The 21,087-nt window shown below is 40.6% G+C and overlaps 1 protein-coding gene across 1 annotated transcript in view; it reads right to left on the bottom strand.

Annotated features, from left to right (window-relative positions):
- EP300 (E1A binding protein p300) overlaps window positions 1-21,087 on the bottom strand; it is a 57,840-nt gene that overhangs the window by 23,657 nt on the left and 13,096 nt on the right. Inside the window, exons 2-13 of the mRNA XM_064655188.1 lie at window positions 19,567-20,225; window positions 11,793-11,969; window positions 9,384-9,645; window positions 8,650-8,763; window positions 7,498-7,734; window positions 5,152-5,245; window positions 4,688-4,822; window positions 4,200-4,317; window positions 3,525-3,699; window positions 2,620-2,697; window positions 1,696-1,805; window positions 1,047-1,202 (exon numbers count right to left, since the gene is read on the bottom strand). Coding sequence (XP_064511258.1) covers window positions 1,047-1,202; window positions 1,696-1,805; window positions 2,620-2,697; window positions 3,525-3,699; window positions 4,200-4,317; window positions 4,688-4,822; window positions 5,152-5,245; window positions 7,498-7,734; window positions 8,650-8,763; window positions 9,384-9,645; window positions 11,793-11,969; window positions 19,567-20,225 — 2,315 coding nt within the window. The remainder of the gene's footprint in view (window positions 1-1,046; window positions 1,203-1,695; window positions 1,806-2,619; window positions 2,698-3,524; window positions 3,700-4,199; window positions 4,318-4,687; window positions 4,823-5,151; window positions 5,246-7,497; window positions 7,735-8,649; window positions 8,764-9,383; window positions 9,646-11,792; window positions 11,970-19,566; window positions 20,226-21,087) is intronic.

The raw sequence follows: 21,087 nt of genomic DNA, 5'->3' as shown, positions 1-21,087 counted from the left end.
TATGACAAATGCACATTTGCTACAGAAAAGCAAGAGAAATTACTGTCAAATGGCTGCTTTCTCACAGCATACTTTAAAAAATGTGACTATCAGCTTCATTTTTAAAAACTCTTTCAAAAGCAGAAATGGTCTATTTGATTTATTTTGTCTACACAAACATAAGGCTGTTTTATAATTTAGTCATCTCTTTTAGAGAAGTTTCAATAGAATAACTTATAGTTATTGATATATTTAAAGAATGGCACACCAACATTCTCAGTTCACAAAGCATTTCTTTCTAAAACTGCAGATTTTTACATCCTGTATATGGGACAATGCGCCACAGTGAAAAAACTGCATTCAAGTACACTTAGTGTGCCCATGCCTCCACCCCCAAGACTAGAAACTGAATTTATCATCACAAATAAGTACAGCTGTAACTCTACCATTACAAAATTACAAAAAAAAATTGTATTGGTCAAGGAAATAAAACTGTAACTCCACAATAATCTTGCCTGCAAACTAGGAAGAAGCATCAATGAGAAGCAAACTGACGTTCCCTACTTCTTCCTGGCCTGAAAGGTTCTTGCTGAAAAGGGAGAGGGAAAGGACAGAAAGGAAACTGCTAGACTGTAAGTTCAGATCTTTACTAGTGACAACCCTCCTAATCCCCCAAAGCCAGCAACACATATTGGTCCTGGATAGACGTGCCTTTTTATGACTTATTCTGCCACCTCTTAATTTCTCAGGCTCTGCTGCTTCGCTGTTCAGCAAGAGATTCTTAGCTACTGCATGCTGAGTCACCATTTCTTCTTTACTCCATAAAAACAAACCTAGAACAATTCCTCCGTAACACTTAAAGTTAAGCCTGAGAACAAGTTAATGTTTCACCCTTGCCATTCCCAGTGCTACATCAGGAAAAGGTAGTCTCAATAAATGAATTCAGTTGACTATAATTCCAAATGGCTCTTGAGAAAACAAGTTGTTCTCCATTACTACAAACTGAACAAATGTAACCTGTATATGACAAAGCCCACTGACACCACTTCCAGAAATCAGAAACTTACTTGAGAGACTGGTGTCTGATTGCCAGGCTGAGTCATAGGCATGCTTGCTGTGTTCATTCCCGGGGAAGAAGAAGGGAACTGGGTCTGTTGTAGAAACTGATTCTGACCAGAAGGTTGGCCAACTCCTGGTTGCTGCATACGTGAAGAAAATCCCATCTGTTGAAAAAGAAAAGAACTCATTTCACACAATGTGCATATACTGCCGTAACATTTTACAGAAAGAGCCCAAAACAAACATTTATCCTGTTGCAGAAGCTGATGCTTGCCACTTATCTTTAGGATACAATATCCAAAGGCTGCTTACAGCTCCTCTCAAAAGACAGGAATTATGATAATTTATCTTATAAGCTAAGTAAAAGGTTATTGATTTCAAATTGGGACTGTGACTTAAGATTTTTGTTCCTTGTTCTGAGGAGGCAGCAAAAAGCCACTTCAACTTAATTTTTAGGCAATTTTTACTACAAGGATCTAAAGGTTTGCCATAGATCAGACAGATCTTTGAGAGGAGATGCAAAAGGCAGAAATCAAAGGGCCAAGAGAATGAAGTGATCCTTGATTTATTTTTAAATTTCTTTTGTTTTTTTAAGGAAGTCACAGCCTAGAGAAGCAAACCCGCAAGCTCAACACCCCGGAGGGAAGGCACACTGACCTGGTTCATGGCCCCAGCCTGACTTAGCTGTCCAGGGTGCTGAAGAGGAGGGGTTTGCCGGGGTCCCATCGGTGACAGCTGCATGTTCATCTGGCCAAACTGATTCATTCCTGCAAGTTTATGCAAAAAAACACTTATAAACAAAGGCCTGAATTCTCCTTTGGCCACCATTCAACATTTTGAGAAGAAATGCTCTTCATTTCTTCCTAATTCTGCTTTCTAGCAAGCAGTTTTCAAGCATATATTGCCTTCCATCAACTAATTACATGGAATAATTTTAAATATAGTGTCCAAGCTACCATACTCCTTCAGAATACAGAACAGTTTTTTCCCCTTGAATGACTTGTTTCCAAAACTGGTAAGTTAGAGAACTACTGGAATACACAACAAATAATGAAAAATGTCACACCTGCTGTTGAAGGTCAACTTTCTACAGAAAGCTGCATTATCTTAAGTAGATATTAGAAATTCACTTATTGAATCTCAAACTGTATCTTCACTTCCTCACGTACTTTGCATGTTGGCTATAACACGTCTTGAATGCGTAACAAAGGTTCTGCCCCATTCTTACGAGCAACAATTCTCACCACATTCTCTTTGCCCCCAACATGTCCTCACCTGAGGTGGCTGGGCTCACTATGTTTGACTGACCTCACCACCCCATGTACACATGATCAGAAGTTCCAAAAGCTCTTTATTTAACAAAGCAAGCAGCTAATGTGCAGCTCAAATTCACAAAATCATGAAATGCTATTAGTGTTTTATATATATTATACAGTTATGTAAACATTATAAAATATAGCTATTTTCTTAACCAAATGGAAAAACTGCACATGAAACAAGGTCTATGACACTCCAGCAAGAGCTGCCCAATTCCAAGATTACTTCAAAAATCACAGTTGCCAACTTCCTTCAAATATTTACCTGGCTGTGCCTGCATGCGATTCATCATTTGGTTTGGCACATTGGCACGTATCAGAGTCGGGTCAGGAAGAGGACCATCTGGAAAAAAAGACACCAAAATAAGTTAATGTCATTCAAAAGAACACCAGGATTTATCCACCAAACATTTTAGTGAGAATTACACATTAAAAACCACGTGTAAAAAGAATATACAAATATAAAAAATAAATGTATGCAGTCCAGCTACTAAACACTCAAAGTGTTCTCCAAATGTGAGGCAAACTCCAAAACTTCCTTGGAAATGTAATTATGTCCCATTGATAGAAATATCCTCTGACTTAGTCAGCTTTCAGAAACTGAGGACAAATTTGAAGTATGTTTTCAAGGTACAACAATGAACAGTAGTCCACAAACATTCCAGACTGCAAGAACTTCTACAGACCACTGTACAAGCACTAACTAAACTTTCAAAGGCATAAATACGTAAGTACTCCAATCCTCATACTCTGTTTAGCAATAACAATAGTGATGATCATTCTGAACATCATACAGCTAAATATTTATGAAAATATTTCTCTTATAGCAACTGAAGTTACCTTTAAATCAATTAATTCTAGAGGTGAATCTAATGAGACTGAAGTTCTACAACATTAAGGATGCAATTTAATCTCCACTCTCTCCATCCTCAAAGTAAGCGTAAGAGTTTACAGTATTTCAATCTGTTTGAAACACTAAATGTTTTTAGATAATTTGTGGCCATTAATTAACACATAAGCAAAGCAAAGACTTTGCAAATACTTCTGAATAAAGAGGAGGAAGTTGTTTAACTTTGAGCAAGTACCCATTAATGGCTAAATGGTCACCAGCCCACCAAAATGACAATACAGGATTTCCCTGCACCAGGTAGTCAGTAAACCAACTCTTACTTGCAGACATTCCTGGCTGTGGCTGTCCCATATTGGGCCCTTGATTCATGGGAGCCTGTGGCATGCCTGGAGCATTTGGGATCATGTTTTGCTTCTGCAACCTGGTTCTTCGTTTCTCCTCCAATTCTTTCTGAATCTTATAGATCTTCTCTGCTAGCAAATGATAGTACTCCGCCTGTTGGGGGGAAATACAAGTCAGGAAAGGAGATGACACATACATTAGGAAAAGGCAACAAACAGGTCCCAGCGATTCTAAATTGCAAAGCAGTCTTACACGCGCACACATTTTCGCCTGGGGGAGGTCTCTCCCCTTGCAGGGGCTGTCAGACAGATAGGAGGAAAAGAGGCACTGCTCGGAGCACTGCTCTCAACTATTTAGGCCAACACCTGACATTTCTCTTCTTGTGTCCAACACTTCTCTGGGATAATCACAGTGAAGAGCTTCAACACTGCCTTCAGGGGACCCTAAGAAGTCTCAGTCACAGCACACCCTAACTCCTGGCACACCCAGGCAGCAGCCTGCCGTTGGTTGGTTCCTAGACCCCATCCAGCAACACCTAAACACATGCTTCCTCAGCCTGGGAGTGTCATCTGTGCTTTCACTCCTCTTTCTCCTCAATCACTATGGGATCAAGGCAGAGATCCACACGACTAGATGACGGGATGGCACCTCACCCTGCTGTTTGCTGATTCATACATATCTCCTTCCACTTTCCGTGCATATGCCACCAGATTCTCCATACGTCGATCCTTCAGTGCTGCAGGGTCAGGAGTAGGAAATATGGCTTGGACTCTGGGGGGGGGGAAAAAATATTAAAAAAATGCAAGGAAGTGATTAGGACGTCCCCACATCAGCACTAACTCTAGTGGTTTGAATACAAAGCAGTAAATCTTCTCACAGACTGCAGCACTGCTACTGCTCCCAGGGCACACTGCCTCCATGTAGATGGCTTGAGTACAGAGTGGGAAACTTCCAATACAACAATTCCAAATCAGCAGATGTAAACTATCTTTTGGGTTTCTGCATTCTGTTCTCATGCATCCTGACAAAATTCACTCCCTGGCCCTCTAGTTTTGCAAGTTAGGCTTCCTTCTGCCCCCCAAATACACCTCAAGGGCAGCAACTCACCTAACAGGAGATTGTTTTCACATTAGCTACTCACAATTTATGAACAAGGTGGTTTCGGAGATCCTGAGTAATGTCTTCATGCCACTGCTTTCGAATTCCAGTATTGGATGGTTGAGCTGTTGGCATAGCTCCCAAACTGGCAACATTGGCGCTTTCAGTCATCATGGGGCTTCAAAAACAGAGCAAGAATTGAGGGCAAAAGTCTAGCCCAAGCTTAGTCATCTTACAGTCACAGCCTCTTTTAGAATAATGTTAGGACAAAGTGCTAGTTCAGCCATTCCCTAATCAATGGACAAACTCTGCAGAAATAGCTGCACAGACACCAAAACAACGCCACGAAAGAGTACATGCTGTTCTACCCAAGGATTTGGAAAACTGCAACAAAAGCTACAAAATCCAAAGGGAGAGATAGCCATCAATGGCATTTACCCCATTGTTTATGCAAGAAGTGCCATGAGATCAAAATAAAATCACTGGGGTATAAAGAATTCAACTCACTTTTGAGAATTCATGGTTGAATGCAACATTGAGTCAGGCAGCAAATTAGGGGGTTGAACCCCTACTCCTCCATTCACTCCCATTGGATTAGCACCTAGAAAACAAAAAAATACAGAATAAATGAAGCACCCATTTACTGTGCAAAATCAGTAATTGCTCAGCAATAACAAGGGTCTAGACTTTCAAGTACTTGGACTTTTGTGAAGGAATTTACCTGTTGCTCTCTTTAACCTCTTGCTGCAAACATTATATCCCGGAGTCCTTTCTGTGAGTCTCTAACTAAAGATCTAGCATTATCGACCACTTCTGCATTTTTGCTTAGAAGCAGTGGGGCTTTTTTGTCATTCAGGGGTTTAGGATATCTATATTCACTAAGGCTTCAAGAATTTAAAACATCAGTTACCACCTACATGTGATAAGGTCCCCCTCTCACCCACTCCATACTTAATGATCCTACAACTAACTCCAATGTTTGTAAGAATGAAAATCTGACAATCCTTTGCAGGAAAAACCTCTACAAATTTGTTATGTAACAAACTCTGATTTTCTGAATCACACCAGATCTTAATCACCATAAAAAAATGCCTGTTTTCTTCATACACTACAGTTAAGTCTCAAACGGTACAGAAAAACGCAGCATACTTCTCTCTGGAACTTCCAAACAGATCACTTTTCTCCCTTCCCTTAGTCCCTTTCTTCTCCTTCCCAAAATCACTTTGCCATCTGAGAGCATGCTGGTATGCAAGACAACTGTCAACCCTTACCTTAAATCTCCCTTTTCAACTGCCAGCACCCACCATCTGTTTGAGCCACTTAGAACTGCATCTTTTCATACTGCAGTCCTCACCAAATCCTGTTGTTTCTCCTGAACTAGCCCTGTTGTTCTGTAGGCCATGACCTGGTAATTCCTGTCTCACCTGTTGTAATTCCCCTTCCTGCTCCTTATAAGGAAATAACAGTCAAAGTCCTACACTCTCCATGCTTGTCCTTTCTACATTAAGCTGTAGTTCTTCCCTTTCCGAGAGCTTTTTTCAGTCCCATTTCATTGGATTTTCTAAACAGCTCTACAGGGAACACCTGCTAAGATTGCACAGAACTGTCTATAAATAATTACATGCATAAAGAAATTTGAACCATTTTGCTTCAGGAAAATGAATGACATTCCTTGCAACCTTTGAAGACCCTCACCATAACATTTTGGAGCTTCTAGAAATTCGTCTATTTGTAAAACACTCTTAATGCACAGTAGAAAATTGTATTATTTTAATCCAACTCTTTTCAGACTAAGGTCTCAGGACCATTCCCCTCCCCTTCTTTTTTAAAAAAGGTTTTTACACATTGGAAGCCAAAGTTTTAGCAGTACACAAGTCACACACAACCTATGAGGGCCAGTCATCTCATTAACAAGTCTACTCTACCCGACAGCCTTTTCCTGAGTAACTCAGGAGTAGCATTCCCTTTGGTGCAGAAACACACATCAAAATGCAGCCTGCAACCAACTGCTTCTTTCCTCTGCAATCCCTCATTCCATACACAAGCTTGTCATGGGACACATAGGCAGGATCACTGCAAAGCTATAAAAGTTTGTGATAAATCACTGTGAGCTCATCTTTCGTCTTTTCTGTTAAAATGCCACATCTACTTATGCAATTCAAGCAAATAGCGAGCAGTGAGGAAAAAATCCTGTGATGTAACCTCAAACTATCCAACTTAGATTTGACGGTTAAAGGTGACTTTATTTGACACCAGTGATAGCCAGGTTCCAATTAACTGCACTTCAAATTAAAATTCTTATCCAGATTTTTATAATGCTGCAATAAGCCATCCAGACAATTTACAGTTACATGAAACCACGTGACAGGATTCAGGGAGAGTGCCAGTTATCTCCTATTTTTCATTTTTAAAACAAATATTACATGTCTGAGATACAAATGTAAAAGCTGCATTCTGAGTGACAAGGAAGTACACTTGAATACTGGCATTCCAATGCATGCATATCCAATTATAAACTCCTCAACAGCCCAAAACTTGCATTACTGTGCAATTATAAAGCTACACAAAATACAAAAAAAAAGTGCCTTGGAAAATTGGTTCTGAAAAAAAATAGAATTTTTCCAAAGAAACTACTTTTCCCAGAGAGCTTGTTTTCCAGGTGAAGGCACCTGGCCCTCTGAATGTTCCTGTTCCACTGAGCAGCTTACTATCTCAAGTGTAAAATATCGCAAAAGCCATACCTTTCACAAATGAGCTAGCAGTACTAAGCTAGTAGGTTAAGGAAATTTGCATTAGATGTAGCATGGGAAAGTTGCCGGTAGTTTGCATTTTAACACTAACAGATAAACTTACTCATAGGATTCATAGGGCGCAGACCCTGGGGTGACTGTCCCTGTTGCTGATTCTTCACTTGAGCCTGTGGCTGTGTCTGCATCTGGTTCCCTTGATAGGTCAGTCCAAGGGCTGCGTAGGCTCTCTCGATGGAGCTGGGGTCTATCTGACTGGTAGTGTTTATGCTGGGCGTTGTCTGCTGCCCCACGCCCACAGAGCCCGTATTTGCCAGTCCGACTGCAGCTCCGCCCAGCAGCGCTGGAAGAGACACACCAAGTCAATAAGGACAGCAGAAGGTAGTCAGAGAGGTCTACGAGTACAGGGAAACACAGAGCACACTGGCTGTTCAAAACCAAAACATCTGCTTCTAGAAGCATGCAGTGAATGGTCTAGGTCTGGAAAACCTGGCCCATGAAACAGAGACAAGTTTTGACACAACCAGTCAATTCAACAACATGCTGTTTTCCCTTTGTGCTGCTCAGAGGAAATCCAACTCTTAAGTATTTAGGACACATCTCTTTGCTTCAAACTGAAAATGGAGGCACACCATGTCAGAGAGACATGGCAGAAGGGTACATACAGCTCCCCAGCAGTCACTGCAATGCCTCTTTTTTTTTTTTTAAATTTTCTTTAACCAAGAAATATCTTGGTTCACATATAGTCATGAGAAGACCCCATAGGAACATTAAAGAAATGAGAAAGAAAAACCACACAGGTAACACAATGGCAAAAATCTTGCCAAACTTTTTGGCAGGGAACCCAAGGGGACATAAAGAGAAGGGGCAAGTTACATCTGATACAAAAAAAGAATGAAGACAGAACCAAATATCAGGGCTGAAACGACACAAAACGTGCGTGTGCGTGCACATCTGTGTCCAGAAACCGTCCAGCTGGAAGAAGTGCTAGTGAAGAGCCAATCATTTGGTTGAGAGAGTTATGACTTGTTCCCCTTACCACTCTCATGCTAGAATAATCCAATAAAGTTGGAAAACTTTCACAAACACTAGCTATCAGAGCCAGAAAAATACTCTGGGACTAAAACAAGAGGAAAATTTCATATTACATGTTCCCAGGTTTGAGAGCATCACCACTACCACATGGGTGCAAGGAAGTTTAACTCCCAACATGCATTTTGTGGTTTATTCAATACACAGAATTCCTCAGTAGACTTACATTGCTGATTTCTTTTGTCCCCAGCATTTTTGAGAGGCAAACATACAGGACAGTCATGTCTTGTACAATTCTTCCAGTGCGAGATGATTTGTCGGGAAGACGCGCAATGTGCCACTGAGAAAGAGAGGGAATGAAAAACTTTCAGAAACTACTGCCAGTATCTCCTCACAGTCAACACGACTGAGTAGGGAGCAACATTTTCTCTCAGAGCACACATCTGTATCAACACAGGTCAGTAAAGTATTACTTGAAATAGTTCAGCACTAACTAGCTCTGAAAATGTAGTTAGATTTTTTCAAGTACTATTGGCCCAACTAAAGCTTACTTGAAAGCCCAGTGTGATACACCCAAGACTATGCCTCCTTGGCTTAAAGGGTAATGCCATATAGCTCAGGCATCAGACAGACTGTACCACGCAACTGAAATGTCAGCAGTTGGCACAATCCGGATGAGCCTAGGCTACCAAAAAGGTAGCCTACATTTTAGTTAGCTACTAGAACAGAGAGGTTGCCAGTGCCAGAAGCAGCCAAATTCATGGCTCATTATTGCTCAAGATTCATCTCTTCAGCTTAAGGGAGACAGGTAGACTCCTACTTGCAGATCCTGCCTTCAAAAGCAGACAGGTAAGTCAACAAAATTCTACTTCCCAAGCCACCCATTAGTTCATCTCTTTCTAGGAGCCCTTTTCCTTCTTCAAATGTTGAACCTATCCATATAACCACTCCTCCACTTACCCTGGCAAGATTTGCCAGCCTGACAGTGTGTCATGTGGTTCAGGACATTCTTCATGGTTCGGCAATGAGGGAGGTTGCACTGTCGCACCTCCCCGTTGGCCTGTTCTCGACGCTGACACTTGTGAGCGTGTAAGAGGAGAACTAGTTGCTGCTGAATGAGCTTGCGTTTTTCTGGATCTGCTGTTGGCGCTCCAGACCCCATTCCTTGAGAAGCTGCTGGCCCCATCCCAGCTTGCTGAACCTGGGGAGCCTGCTGCTGGCCCTGGAGAAGGTGAAGAAGAAATTCCCAGAAGTAAATTTATTTTTGAAAATAATTTAGTAAGCAAACAGCAAAGCAAGAAAGAGTCCGAGAAGCAACAACTACATTCTACGATTAAGGAAATAGCCCACCTATCTGTAGTTCTGGAAGACTCATTAAATATACGCCTTAGCAACAGTGCTGGCAATTCTCTTGCCAGCCACAATTTCCTTCCCATATCGCTCTATTAGTCCTAGCCCTGGCCTTATCAACGGCCAGCAGAACTTCGCATGTGCTCACAGGTTAATTTGCAGTGCTAGAACAACCAGAAAATATCAACAGCACTATGATCTCAAATCTCCTCCTCATTTTGGAGGCTAAAAAGTTGCACCCACAATTATTGCATTAATGGAAGAAAGCACATTTTAGAGTGAATTGTTTTCTCTATTGCAGTACAAGGTGTCTTGATTTGACTCTTCCTAGAAAAGGAGAATGAAAGGGAAGTCCTGGGAACCTTTTAACCTTTTTCCATTGTCAAACTCACACATAGGCATTCAAAACAAGCATCTCCTAGTCTCTGCTAGAGGCGAAGCACAACCTCATGATAATACACACCACAGAACTAATGTCAGGTACAGCAACATCTGGTATGCCTTCTCTGCTTCTGTTTATTTCTTTAGTACTCTTTGTATTTTTTCCAGGTGACATTTGAGGAGTATTCAGCAAAGAAGAACAGCTCAGGGACTCTATGTTGCTTGTACCATTTCAGTTCAACAGACTTCAGCTTCCAATATTCTTCCTAGAGGTTTTAGAGGATGTTTCGGGAGATGTCCAGATCTTTAGACGTCATCTACCTGTACTCCTAAACCCCAGTTCTCCTGTAGCTCTTAAGTTCTAGTATTAACCTTTCATTCTACAGGGAGACTTCACCAATTAGTCAGGCCCTCAGGGTTTGTATATGCTCCAATATGACCATGACTGTCTTGTTTGCAGCCTGTTGTTCTAGACAACAGCTGAGATAGCAGCAACTTTTCATTCCTAGATTCAGCTGGGTACCAGTTCAGCTTCAAGTTATATGCTCTGCACTGAACACAAACCTGACAGCTGGGATTCTGAACAGGTTTTGGCTGCTTTTTTATTGGTTCATACAGCCAAGTGGTTTGCTAGACTTCCAGTGTTTCATGTTCAACTTAAAGAAACACTAAATAAACCTCATAGGATTGAGCTCTTTTTAGTTTAAAGGTACTAAAGTTAACTGGAAATGGTTTTTCAGCAACAGTTACTAAGATAAAGAGACTGACCCTCCCAGGGGTGTGCGGGAGTGAAATTTGAAGCAAGGAGAAACACAAGCTATATTCAGAAATGTGAATGTTTCCTAAATTAAAAAAAAAAATACATAGGGGCGGGAAAACCCACAGAACATGTTGCATGTCATACCTCTAACCAATTTAAGCTCTGAAAATAATGAGGCATCAGTGTTAAGCTCAAGCTAGGGAATCCAATGTTAAGGCATGTGGTGAGGCACTGGCATTTATAAGCTTGGGCCATCCACTTTTCCCACCACTCTTACTTCCCTTTTCCTTAAGTCCTGATGCAATAAGAGTATGGAGGGAAAAGGGGAAGGCATCAGGGCTACTACAGTTGCCAGGGAACCTCCAGGACTGTTGTGCGTGTTCATGTAATTCACAACAAGAAAAAACACGAGTGGGGCCTCCAAGCCCTACCACAGGGAATACCTGTCTGAGAAGAGACACTCCTCTCTCCCAAAACTATCAGTGAGTACAACCAGGAAAAAATCCTCCAGACAGAGCTACTCTGAGGAGAAGGGTTACAAGAGAGCAACCACAAAAGGGATGGGAGAGGAGAGCAGAGGTGTCCAAACAGGTGGCAAAGCTCACTTCAGTTAAGGAGCTCCATTTCATTTTCCCTGTTAGCAGGGTTTGAAGGGCCAAGAGTGGAGATGTAGCTTATCAACAGAGAAAGCACAACTCAGCCCTCTCCTTCATATCAGTCTTCTTATGAGTTGAAGCAAGTGCACCCTGTGGGGATTCAGAGCACATACTCACACTGGGTATGGCAGCTGCAAAAAACACAACATGGCAAGGCCAGAGTGTGTTGCTCCCCTTTGATCTACTGCAATGTTTTCTGGAGACACCTTTCATTCTACTTACCAAGTTAGGCATTCCTGCCCCAGGAACTTGCTTCTTGTCCATTGGAAACTGTGGTAAGTTATTCTGCAGTCCAGCTTTATTCTGCATCTGAGGCCCAAGTCCACTGGCTCCAATCTGCTGCCCAGTATTTTGACTATATGGCTGGCCATATGGACTGGGATTGCTCATCATTCCCATCTAGAAATTAAAATGGTAAGACAGTTTAAGTTCACAATGTAAAAGGCAAATTAATACTTCAGAGAAGCAAGAGTGATCATAACCAGGAACGAGCTGCAAAGCAATATAGATCCACATGCTTCCCTTGCTTCTTCATGTTCGTGTATTTACTCATCACATAACATTAACAGAAAGTTCCTATAAATACGACAAAGCCAACTTACCAACCTTTGAGGTCAGACTGGACAAAATTGGCCTGATTATTTCTTTAGAAAATATTTGGTTCAACAGATTTCTTATTTCAGCTTTCTGAAACACAAATTTGTACCATGGACTACATGACCCAAGTCTGGAAGCTTTCTCCTCTCTACACTTGTGCAGACTCCAAATGGAGACAAATACCATATTCGTTCATATCAGCAGAGTTTATCCCAAAAACATCCTACCCAACTGCTAGCACTCCCACAGCTCCTCTCCAGATAGCCATAACAATGCATGCCTGCATTATCGGTACACAAACATTTTCAATTTAAGAATACACCACAGTCACAGGTTAGCACCTCACACAGTCACAGTAGCTAGCTTGCAGTGAGTAGTACTAGAGGTCAAAGGAGATGGTAGGCAGGAACTCTGCAAACAAAACAAATCTACTGAACCATTCATTCACAGGGGAAACAGATTCATGTTTCATACAAGCCATATGCATATTCAACAGTTTTAGCAAACTAGAATATACTATTTGTTGCCTTGGAATGCCCTAGAACCTGAAGGAAAATGAGCAATCTTACCAATTAAGTTGTTTGTCCTCTGACATTTTTTTCCATTCCTTGCATTCTTATGTATTTTTCACGGGAAATTTGGCTTTCTAGGACCAAAACAACTAGCCATAGAGGACCAGAAAAACTGGAGATTTTTGCTCAGATTACCAAGATCTTACCACTACTCAGGCAGGATCTTCAAGGAGACACAACTTCTAATAACAGAGGCACAGAAGTACTTTAAAGAGCTGTATTGTTTCAACTCACATTAGCATTTGACTAGACAATGTCCAGTCTCCTTAATATCTTTTGGTTCAAAGCATTTTCCTGCATCCAAAAAAGTGCATAGTAGCTCCTATGGTAGGTTTGTTTCCAATTACTGCTACATTTATTCTCAAAGCATCCTCCCTTGGTTCTGCTCCTTACCACGCTTCTCCAACCCGCATAGAGAAGTAACCAACATGCCCTGAGATTACCTGTGATTAGTTACACTTTCCTTTCTCAGGCTGTAACAACCTCCAATCTATCATAATAGCCTTCAGGTTGCAGTTACAAAATATAGCAGGATCAAACTCAAGCTACAGGAGAAGGAATACAAAATTCACTATAGAACCTGCCACTTTAGACATCTGATATGCACAAGTGAATTCACTCGAGGACAACCCCCCTCCTCCACACATAAGCAATAACCATAATCACACAGCAGTAATTCATTAGAGAGCAATGAAAAGAATCTCTACACATGGCAGAAAAACAAACTATGCAATGATCAGGCAGAATTAAAAAGCCTTCCTTTACTCTGTCTTTTTCCTCTGCTGTGTCTCAACTGCAATGAACACACATATGGTGACCAGTGAAGCAGCTGCTGCCAGAAACAGAACAGGTAAGACTCAAACCCTCCCTTCCTCTCCCTCAGAAGATAAGATCTTATGTACAAACTGAGCAGAAGGGAAAAAAGAAAAGTATAAGGAGTCAGCAAACACACTTTCAGAAATATTTCCCATCATCACTGTTGTCTCAAATTGAGCAACATGTTCAAGGCTTAGTGAGAATTATTTCCTTAAGAAAACAAGTCATGTTTTCCTGTAAGATAGCCTGATCCCTTTGGTTCCAGAAAGGGTTTTGAAAACAGGTACATCTCCAAACCCATAAATTTCTAAGCAAAGTTTTCAAGTTCATTAACAATGATAACTACCAAAGTCACCTGACAGCTGAGAGTATACTGAAGCATAGACTACACTGGTCATCACTATCACCGACCCCATTTGACTTCTGTAGCTTATGCTGCTATTTGTCTTTAAAAAAAAAAAACAACCCAAAACAAAACAAACAAAAAAACCCAAAAAACCCAAACCCCAAACCAAACAACTCAGAATTAAAGGCTGAAGGCACATTTTCACACCTTGATGTCACAGAGAAAAATCAAGATGCCTAACTCAGACAACTTTAGATATCACACATTGATACCAAAGGATTCAGAATAACTGTGGCCTGATGAGCCAACTCTGTCCTGACTGCAGGGGAAGGAACCAAACCTCAGCTTAGAAAAAGCTACGTCACTTTTGCTATCTCACCTAAAACAGTTTCCTAATGAAACTCAGGGATGAGGCTGCACCATGCCAATCAACATTTGTATTTGCAACAAACCTGGACACAAATTTTATGTGAAGCACCTGACTTTTTCAAATGTACTAATCAAATTGCTGCAGCACAAAGATCTCTGATGTTTTCTCAAGCATTAGCCACTGGTACTGTCTGGGGTGCAAGACCAGCCCCCTCAAACAGGGCTGCCTCCACGGCAGAAACACGGGGTTCCGCTCTCCCTCCACCCTGCTGTACACCAAGGCACCTGGCAGTAGAACACTACATGCCCAGCTCAGCCTAGCTGCTTCTGACAGCGGTAATTTCAGCTTACAGGAGAGGCAAACACCAGAGAAGTCTAGGCCAGGTTGGAAGTCAAGCATGCCAAACTGACTCCAAAAGCCATACATTCAAGTGACACCTAAGAAGGATGCTAAAAAACAAATGCCTCAATGTCTCCTGGAACAAATCAGCTGCCATTATTTGGTCCAGGTGAGACTGACACCTGCCATATCCACAGAGGAACCTCAAAGCAATGACCCCCAGTCCTGCCATCACAGACCCACTAACCTGAAACCAACCAACTGCACCCAACTCTAGACTGAGTCAAGAGAAGGGTCATTTGGGAGATTCTTCACCTGGCACAAGGTGACCTTGTGACCCTGCAGAAGAAGCAGGAGCATGCTCATGTCATTTGCTGTGACATGTTGAGAAACATGAATAAAAGAAAACAAACAGGAAGAAATGCATGGCCTCATGACTACAGAAGGAAGATCAGTAGGAAACAACCAGAAAGACTAATATACAGTTTCTCATCACATTAATGATCTGTTGGGAAGGGTAAATAAACAATCCAGTGCAGAAGAACCAGCCAAAGAAAGGTGGTGTTAGCGCCACTGTATCAGACAAGGCTTCATCTGCAATACCATACGAAAACAGAGATGGTTGAAATACAGTTACAAGTCAGAGTCCAACCTCTATTCACTCTTCCTGGCCACCATTTCCTTTCACTGCTTTTCCTATTACTCTTCATATCCATCTGAAGTTTTTCTTCCTCTCCTCACAGCTTCAACTTACTTTCATCACATATGCAAGAACTTGCACAAAAGGAAGAACAGACAGAAATCCAATTCACAGTAAAGAGGAAGAAAACAAGAAAGATCATAAAATATGATAATATGTGGCTAGTAGAAGGCAAAGGTAATCTCAGATGGTTCTACCTTCTACATACACAATGGAAACAACTTGACTTTCCTGCCTCTCATAGAAGGAGGTCTCTCACCATGGATAACGTGAGTTCAGGAAACGTTCCCAAGCTCCTGCAGTATCAGATAGATTGGGGGAGTATCTGAGCAGCCTTAAGAAGAATAACTACAAAGTGGAGTAAATTCCCCAAGGTTTTGTTCTAATGCCATGGAACACATGTATCTTCAGTTCAGATGATGGTCAAGTAACTCTGCTTCTAGTTTTACTGTTGATACTACGGAGTACAAATTTAGGAAGAACACGTGTTACAACTATGCACATAGACATTACAAATATTCTACCTTTGACTTTGTAAAATATTGCCATTGAATCTTAACAGAGGTTAAACTGATAAAGTCAAACGTATTCATTATAATAGCAGAGAACTCTACATACTCAAACAGTGAGCCAAATGGCAAAGAATTACTATTGAAACTCCAAACATTTCAAGTGAAATACTCACATAGCAGAGGTAGCAGTAATGCCCTTACTAATCTGAACTTCCACTGCATTACTGGAGTAAAGGAAACATTTCTTGAATCAGTGGGAGGTGAGATCTAAGTGACCTGAGGGTCAGGTGAACTTTGTCACTTTGTGCTATGACATAAATGCATACATCAACTTATACACAAAATAGCCTCCTCCCCTAACAAGAGGCTGGACAGTAAGATCCTAACTTGGCACTCTCAATAGAACCCAGTAGAACAATAAAATGAAGGTTTTGACTAGATATGATTCCAAATGAAGAATGGTTCAAAACAGGAAACATGATTTTTTTTTTTTAGCAAATTCAAGCTCTATAATAAGTTATCTGCTTATATTTGAGTCAATCAAATCTGTAAATCTATCTAGTGAAACAGAAAGCCTGAAAAATGAATAGACACTGAAAGAATCCAAGCCTTATAAACAAATTCCAAAACACTATTTTAAGAGCAATAGGCATGTCTGTTGTCCTCTTAACTTGCTCAAAACCAGAGAAAACATATAAAACCACACAGAAAACAAAAAACTATTCAAGCAAAACTTGTTACAATTCCTTTCCTCTCCAAACTTGTAACACTTCCTTTCAGGGTAGACTTACACAGGCATTTTTAAACTGGTACTGTCACCAAAGCAGGATTCACTCCCTCCTCTGACTGGCAAGATCAACTCCTTTAAAAAATCCTCTCCCTAATTCAGAGACACTAGTTTTTCAATGGATAAATATAAACTGGACACAAAAACCAATTCAAATTAAAACAACTTCTTTTAAAATGACCACATGGGTTTCAATTCAAGTCTGGATTAGTTCTTCAACACAGCCTGTCATCCAACTGGCACAGCCATGGCATCCAAAGGGACTGCTTACATCAGACATAAAACTGTGGCATTAAACCACAGGATGTAAGGCATCAGATTATGACAGTACAAGTTTATATGTACAAATCAATCATTTACATTGACATTTGGGATTTCAAGTCCTAAAAAGTAACGTGCAGAACTAGTTGGGAAGCTGGGAAGCGCATGACTAAAACGCAAAGCAAGTGTTCCACTCTACTGCTAGTCAATGTTTTGGGAAGAGAGGAAGAAAACTGTTCAGTAACTCCCCAGGATAACAGAACAAAGTTGAAATGTAACCAATTTCGCTTTCCAAATTAACTTGCCACTTGCAGCTCATCTTTACTGTTAGAAGAGCATAACATTCTCCCTTACAATTAGTTAACATGACAGAAACCTAAGCTATTCCTCCATCCAAACCACTGCACAAAACACACCACTGTTTCGCTGAGAGAGAAGTCAGAGGCAACTCTCCCATCACCTGAAAGGGCTGACTTTGGCAAGCTAACATGGTGAAGTCGAACAATCATAACCAAAGCATCTGGTCTGGTTTTTTCCCTCCTACTGAAGGAGAGCTTCTGGATAATGCACATTTTTTGCAGCAATGAAGCAAACCTACAGAAGTTATCACACAAACCCCCACATTAACAGCAGAGTACTAAATTTACCAATTAGAAAAACTGGCTTTTAAAAACAACTTAAGGTCCTCTGTTTTCATCTACTTTTTAAAGATTTGTAGGTGGGAAAACCAAAAAGCAGATGGGTGGAGAGATAAAATAAATGGTCAGACATTGCTGTTGTCAGACTTTGCTAACTCCACTGTATGAAGTGAAACACAGGCTCCCTGCCAACAACCAAACTGATTGAAGACATTCTGGAATTTCAGCCTCCATTTCAGACTGTTCTTTCTCATCTGGCAGTTTCAACTCCTTTACGAAGGCTGTACCCACCATACTTACACAAAAAGTCTCAGGACTTTTTAATCAGCAATTAAAGAATTCTTCAGTATTTTTAATCAGTCTGGGAGTATGAACTAAAAACCAGAAGTTATCACGCGTTTGGTTTGAATATTCCCCAAAGCATAAAGTGTTCTTACTTTAGATGTACAGCACATTTTGGAATTTAAGTAAGGGAGGAAGACAATTTTAGACTACATCAGCCAAAAGCTTGATTTTATGTCCTTTCCTTACTTCTAGATAAATAAGTTTATTATACTGCATAACCCTACTTTAGCTCTGATAACTAAGGATTAAGAAGTTGCATTTCATCCAAACACCCACTATATATCAATTTTTGACTTCTGAATACAGCTTTCTGAAGATCAAATTTATTTTTTTTTTTACAGCCAAGGAATAATGAATATTATATAATTCCAATACAAGAATACTTCTAAGTAGCTACACATTTCTTACCACTGTAAGCTGCATATAAATTTTCTACCATAGTAATCAAGCTTTGCAACAACTTTCCTATCAGGCAAAAATATCTGAAACGACAAGACCACAAAATCAACTCCTTACTGAACATCTATGTAGAGATGCACTCCAGAACTGTAGTTAGCAGCACATTGAGCTTAAGCAAACAGTTAAGATCAAAGAACTTCATAATTAACGTTCACAAGACACCAAAGTTATTAATACACAGCGTAATTTATGTCTCAAATACATTTATAGACTATGTTATTATCATGCCTAGCCCTCCAAGTGGACTGATTTTAGGCATTCTAAGACAGATTTAGGTATTGCAGAGCACCTTAAAAAAACTCTCCCCTCCTTAGCCAAGAAACATAAAACACCCACCTAAAGTGAACTGAAACATTTAAGTATTTTCTAGGCTTTTGATCAAAACACTAAAAACTGGAGAATAAATACTCAAGCTACTACTCTAAGACAGCTAATTGTGCATGACAAAAATTAAATTTAGGCACCTTTTTGTCATTTAAACCGCTAGGGTCTTCTCTTGTCTTTTCAGTGACTCATGACAACTTTCTTCCGATCTCCTGACTTACAAAAGCACATTTATTTCCCTCTCCAGTATAAAAAGATTTTTTTTTCAGCTTTCTGGTTTGCTCTCCTACAGACAAAGCCATTGTGAATATTAAAACTAGAACTGAGTTGGATTAACAGTCTTAAGAACCTAACATTTGTCTTCAGGTGTTTACACAAGCATTCATTCTCCACCATTAACTCAAATACCTATTCCTTAACAAGGCCAATGTAAGTCTTGGCACAAACAGTGAGTGCATCAGTCCATTCAAACCTGTATGTGCCTCTCAGCATATGCCACAGCATAAACACTCAGCTGATCTTGGACAACAAATACTTCCATTGACTGTCACACAGAAAAAAGCACCACAACATCCTGATAGATTCCCACGACACTGACAATACCAGCATCACATCAAATGGGAAAATACAGTTGTGGACAAAGCATAAAACATAATAAAATACAATCAAGTTACTTTACAATGTTGTTGATAATCTATACTGCCACAATAGGTTTTTTAATCTAGCCAGTCTTGCTTGTTGTGCAAGATTCAATTCTCACTTCGTATGACTGTCACAAATTCCACTTCAGCAGCATATAAACTATTTACCCCATGATACAGGATTCCTAAAGAAAAAAAACAACCTATAGAACCCATACTGCAGAGGAATAAATTTTACAAAATAAAGTCAACAGTGATAAGGAAGATAATAAAATTTAGCTCATCTTACCTTGTTCATGGCCCCAGGCTGTGGCCCTCTCAGTCCAGCCTGCCCTCCCATCTGTGGAGAGCCTTGTTGCAGTGTCTCAGCCAGCAAGTTACCGGCAGTCCCCATTCCCGGGTTTGGGTACGGCATATTGGGCCGCCCTCTGCCTGCTCCAATTGAACCGTTCATGACTTGCCCCTGCATCATCCCCTGTCCGTTGCCTGCTGCCAACATCCCAGGATTCATGCCAGCATTCATCCCTGTGTTCATTCCCATGCCAGGCTGGTTAACTGGACTGTTTACTGTTGGCATCATTCCTGCTGTGGATTGGGCAGAAGGACCCTGGTTTGGTCCACTTGCACTCATCGCCATATTGGGAGAAGTCAACCCAGCCTGTGCCATGGGGCTTTTCACCATGCTGTTTAACATTCCCATTCCAGGACTATTTTGTTGGGTTTGACTGGCCATGCCCTGGCCAGGGCCACCAACCCCCATGTTCAGATTTGGGGAGCTACCAGCCCGTAGAAGTTCAGACAGCTGCTTGTGTTTAGAGGCAGCATCTTGTGCCAAGCCAAGGCTGGTCTGCAGCTGATTAATGTCACCACCATTGGTGAGTCCCAGTTCTGTGGAGCTGATCAGTTCATCTGGCAAGTCATGTTCCAGATCAAAGAGCGATCCAAAATCTGAAAAACAAAACCAATTGTATATGAGGTCAGAGCAAGTAATAGTGTCTTGAAGGAATATCTGTTCATTGGTTTCTATTTTTTAATTTCAAGTAACTAGCAAAACTCAACTTTTTATGTTTGAGCGAAATTCCCCTATCCCCTAGTTACTGAAAACTATCCAGTTTGTCTGGATAAAAGTAATTTCTAAACTTTACAGAGTCTAAACTAGAGAAGACCATTCCACGTCACTCTCCTACAATTTGTGCCAAAAGATCACTGGATATCAGACTATGCTCTCTCACCTTGGGAAATTTGTGAAGAGAGGAGTGAAAAAATTACATTAAAATCTCTCAGAGTTGACCAATGGAATTAGACAACAATTACTACAAAGAATTAACAGATTGATGGGAAAGTATTGTCTTTATAATTTTTAACTTTCACTGAACTCTGTCATTTTCAGAACAGCCATAAGTAATACAGCAATATAGTTTCAAAAAAAAGTTTACTATTTATAGAATAATTAATAGAGGTTTGTTTTGGGGGTTTTAGGTTGGTTTGGGGTTTTTTGTTGGGTAGCTGTTGGCTTTTTTTTATTCTTCCACATCCAGTCATTACCAGCACCGATTGCCAAATTTCACTGAACTTCACTGGACAACCAGTACCTTCCCACAACACTGTTAGAAAACAAAGCAGCCCTCCTGGCCACAAAGCTGTGAAAAAACACTAGGATGAAAAATCAAATTCCCACCTCAAGAGCCTATGCAAAGCAATCCCCAAGGTAACCAAGGGGTGAAAGATTGCTATTTGGAATATATAGATAAGATACAAGAACATCACATAGCACCCAGAATCAATTTGCTCAAGAAAACAAGGTGTTATG

Source organism: Pseudopipra pipra, chromosome 5 (genome assembly GCF_036250125.1).
Source record: "Pseudopipra pipra isolate bDixPip1 chromosome 5, bDixPip1.hap1, whole genome shotgun sequence".
Taxonomy (NCBI): Eukaryota; Metazoa; Chordata; class Aves; order Passeriformes; family Pipridae; genus Pseudopipra; species Pseudopipra pipra.
Note: the sequence above shows the minus strand (reverse complement) of the source record. Positions and strands in the feature narration are given on the sequence as shown.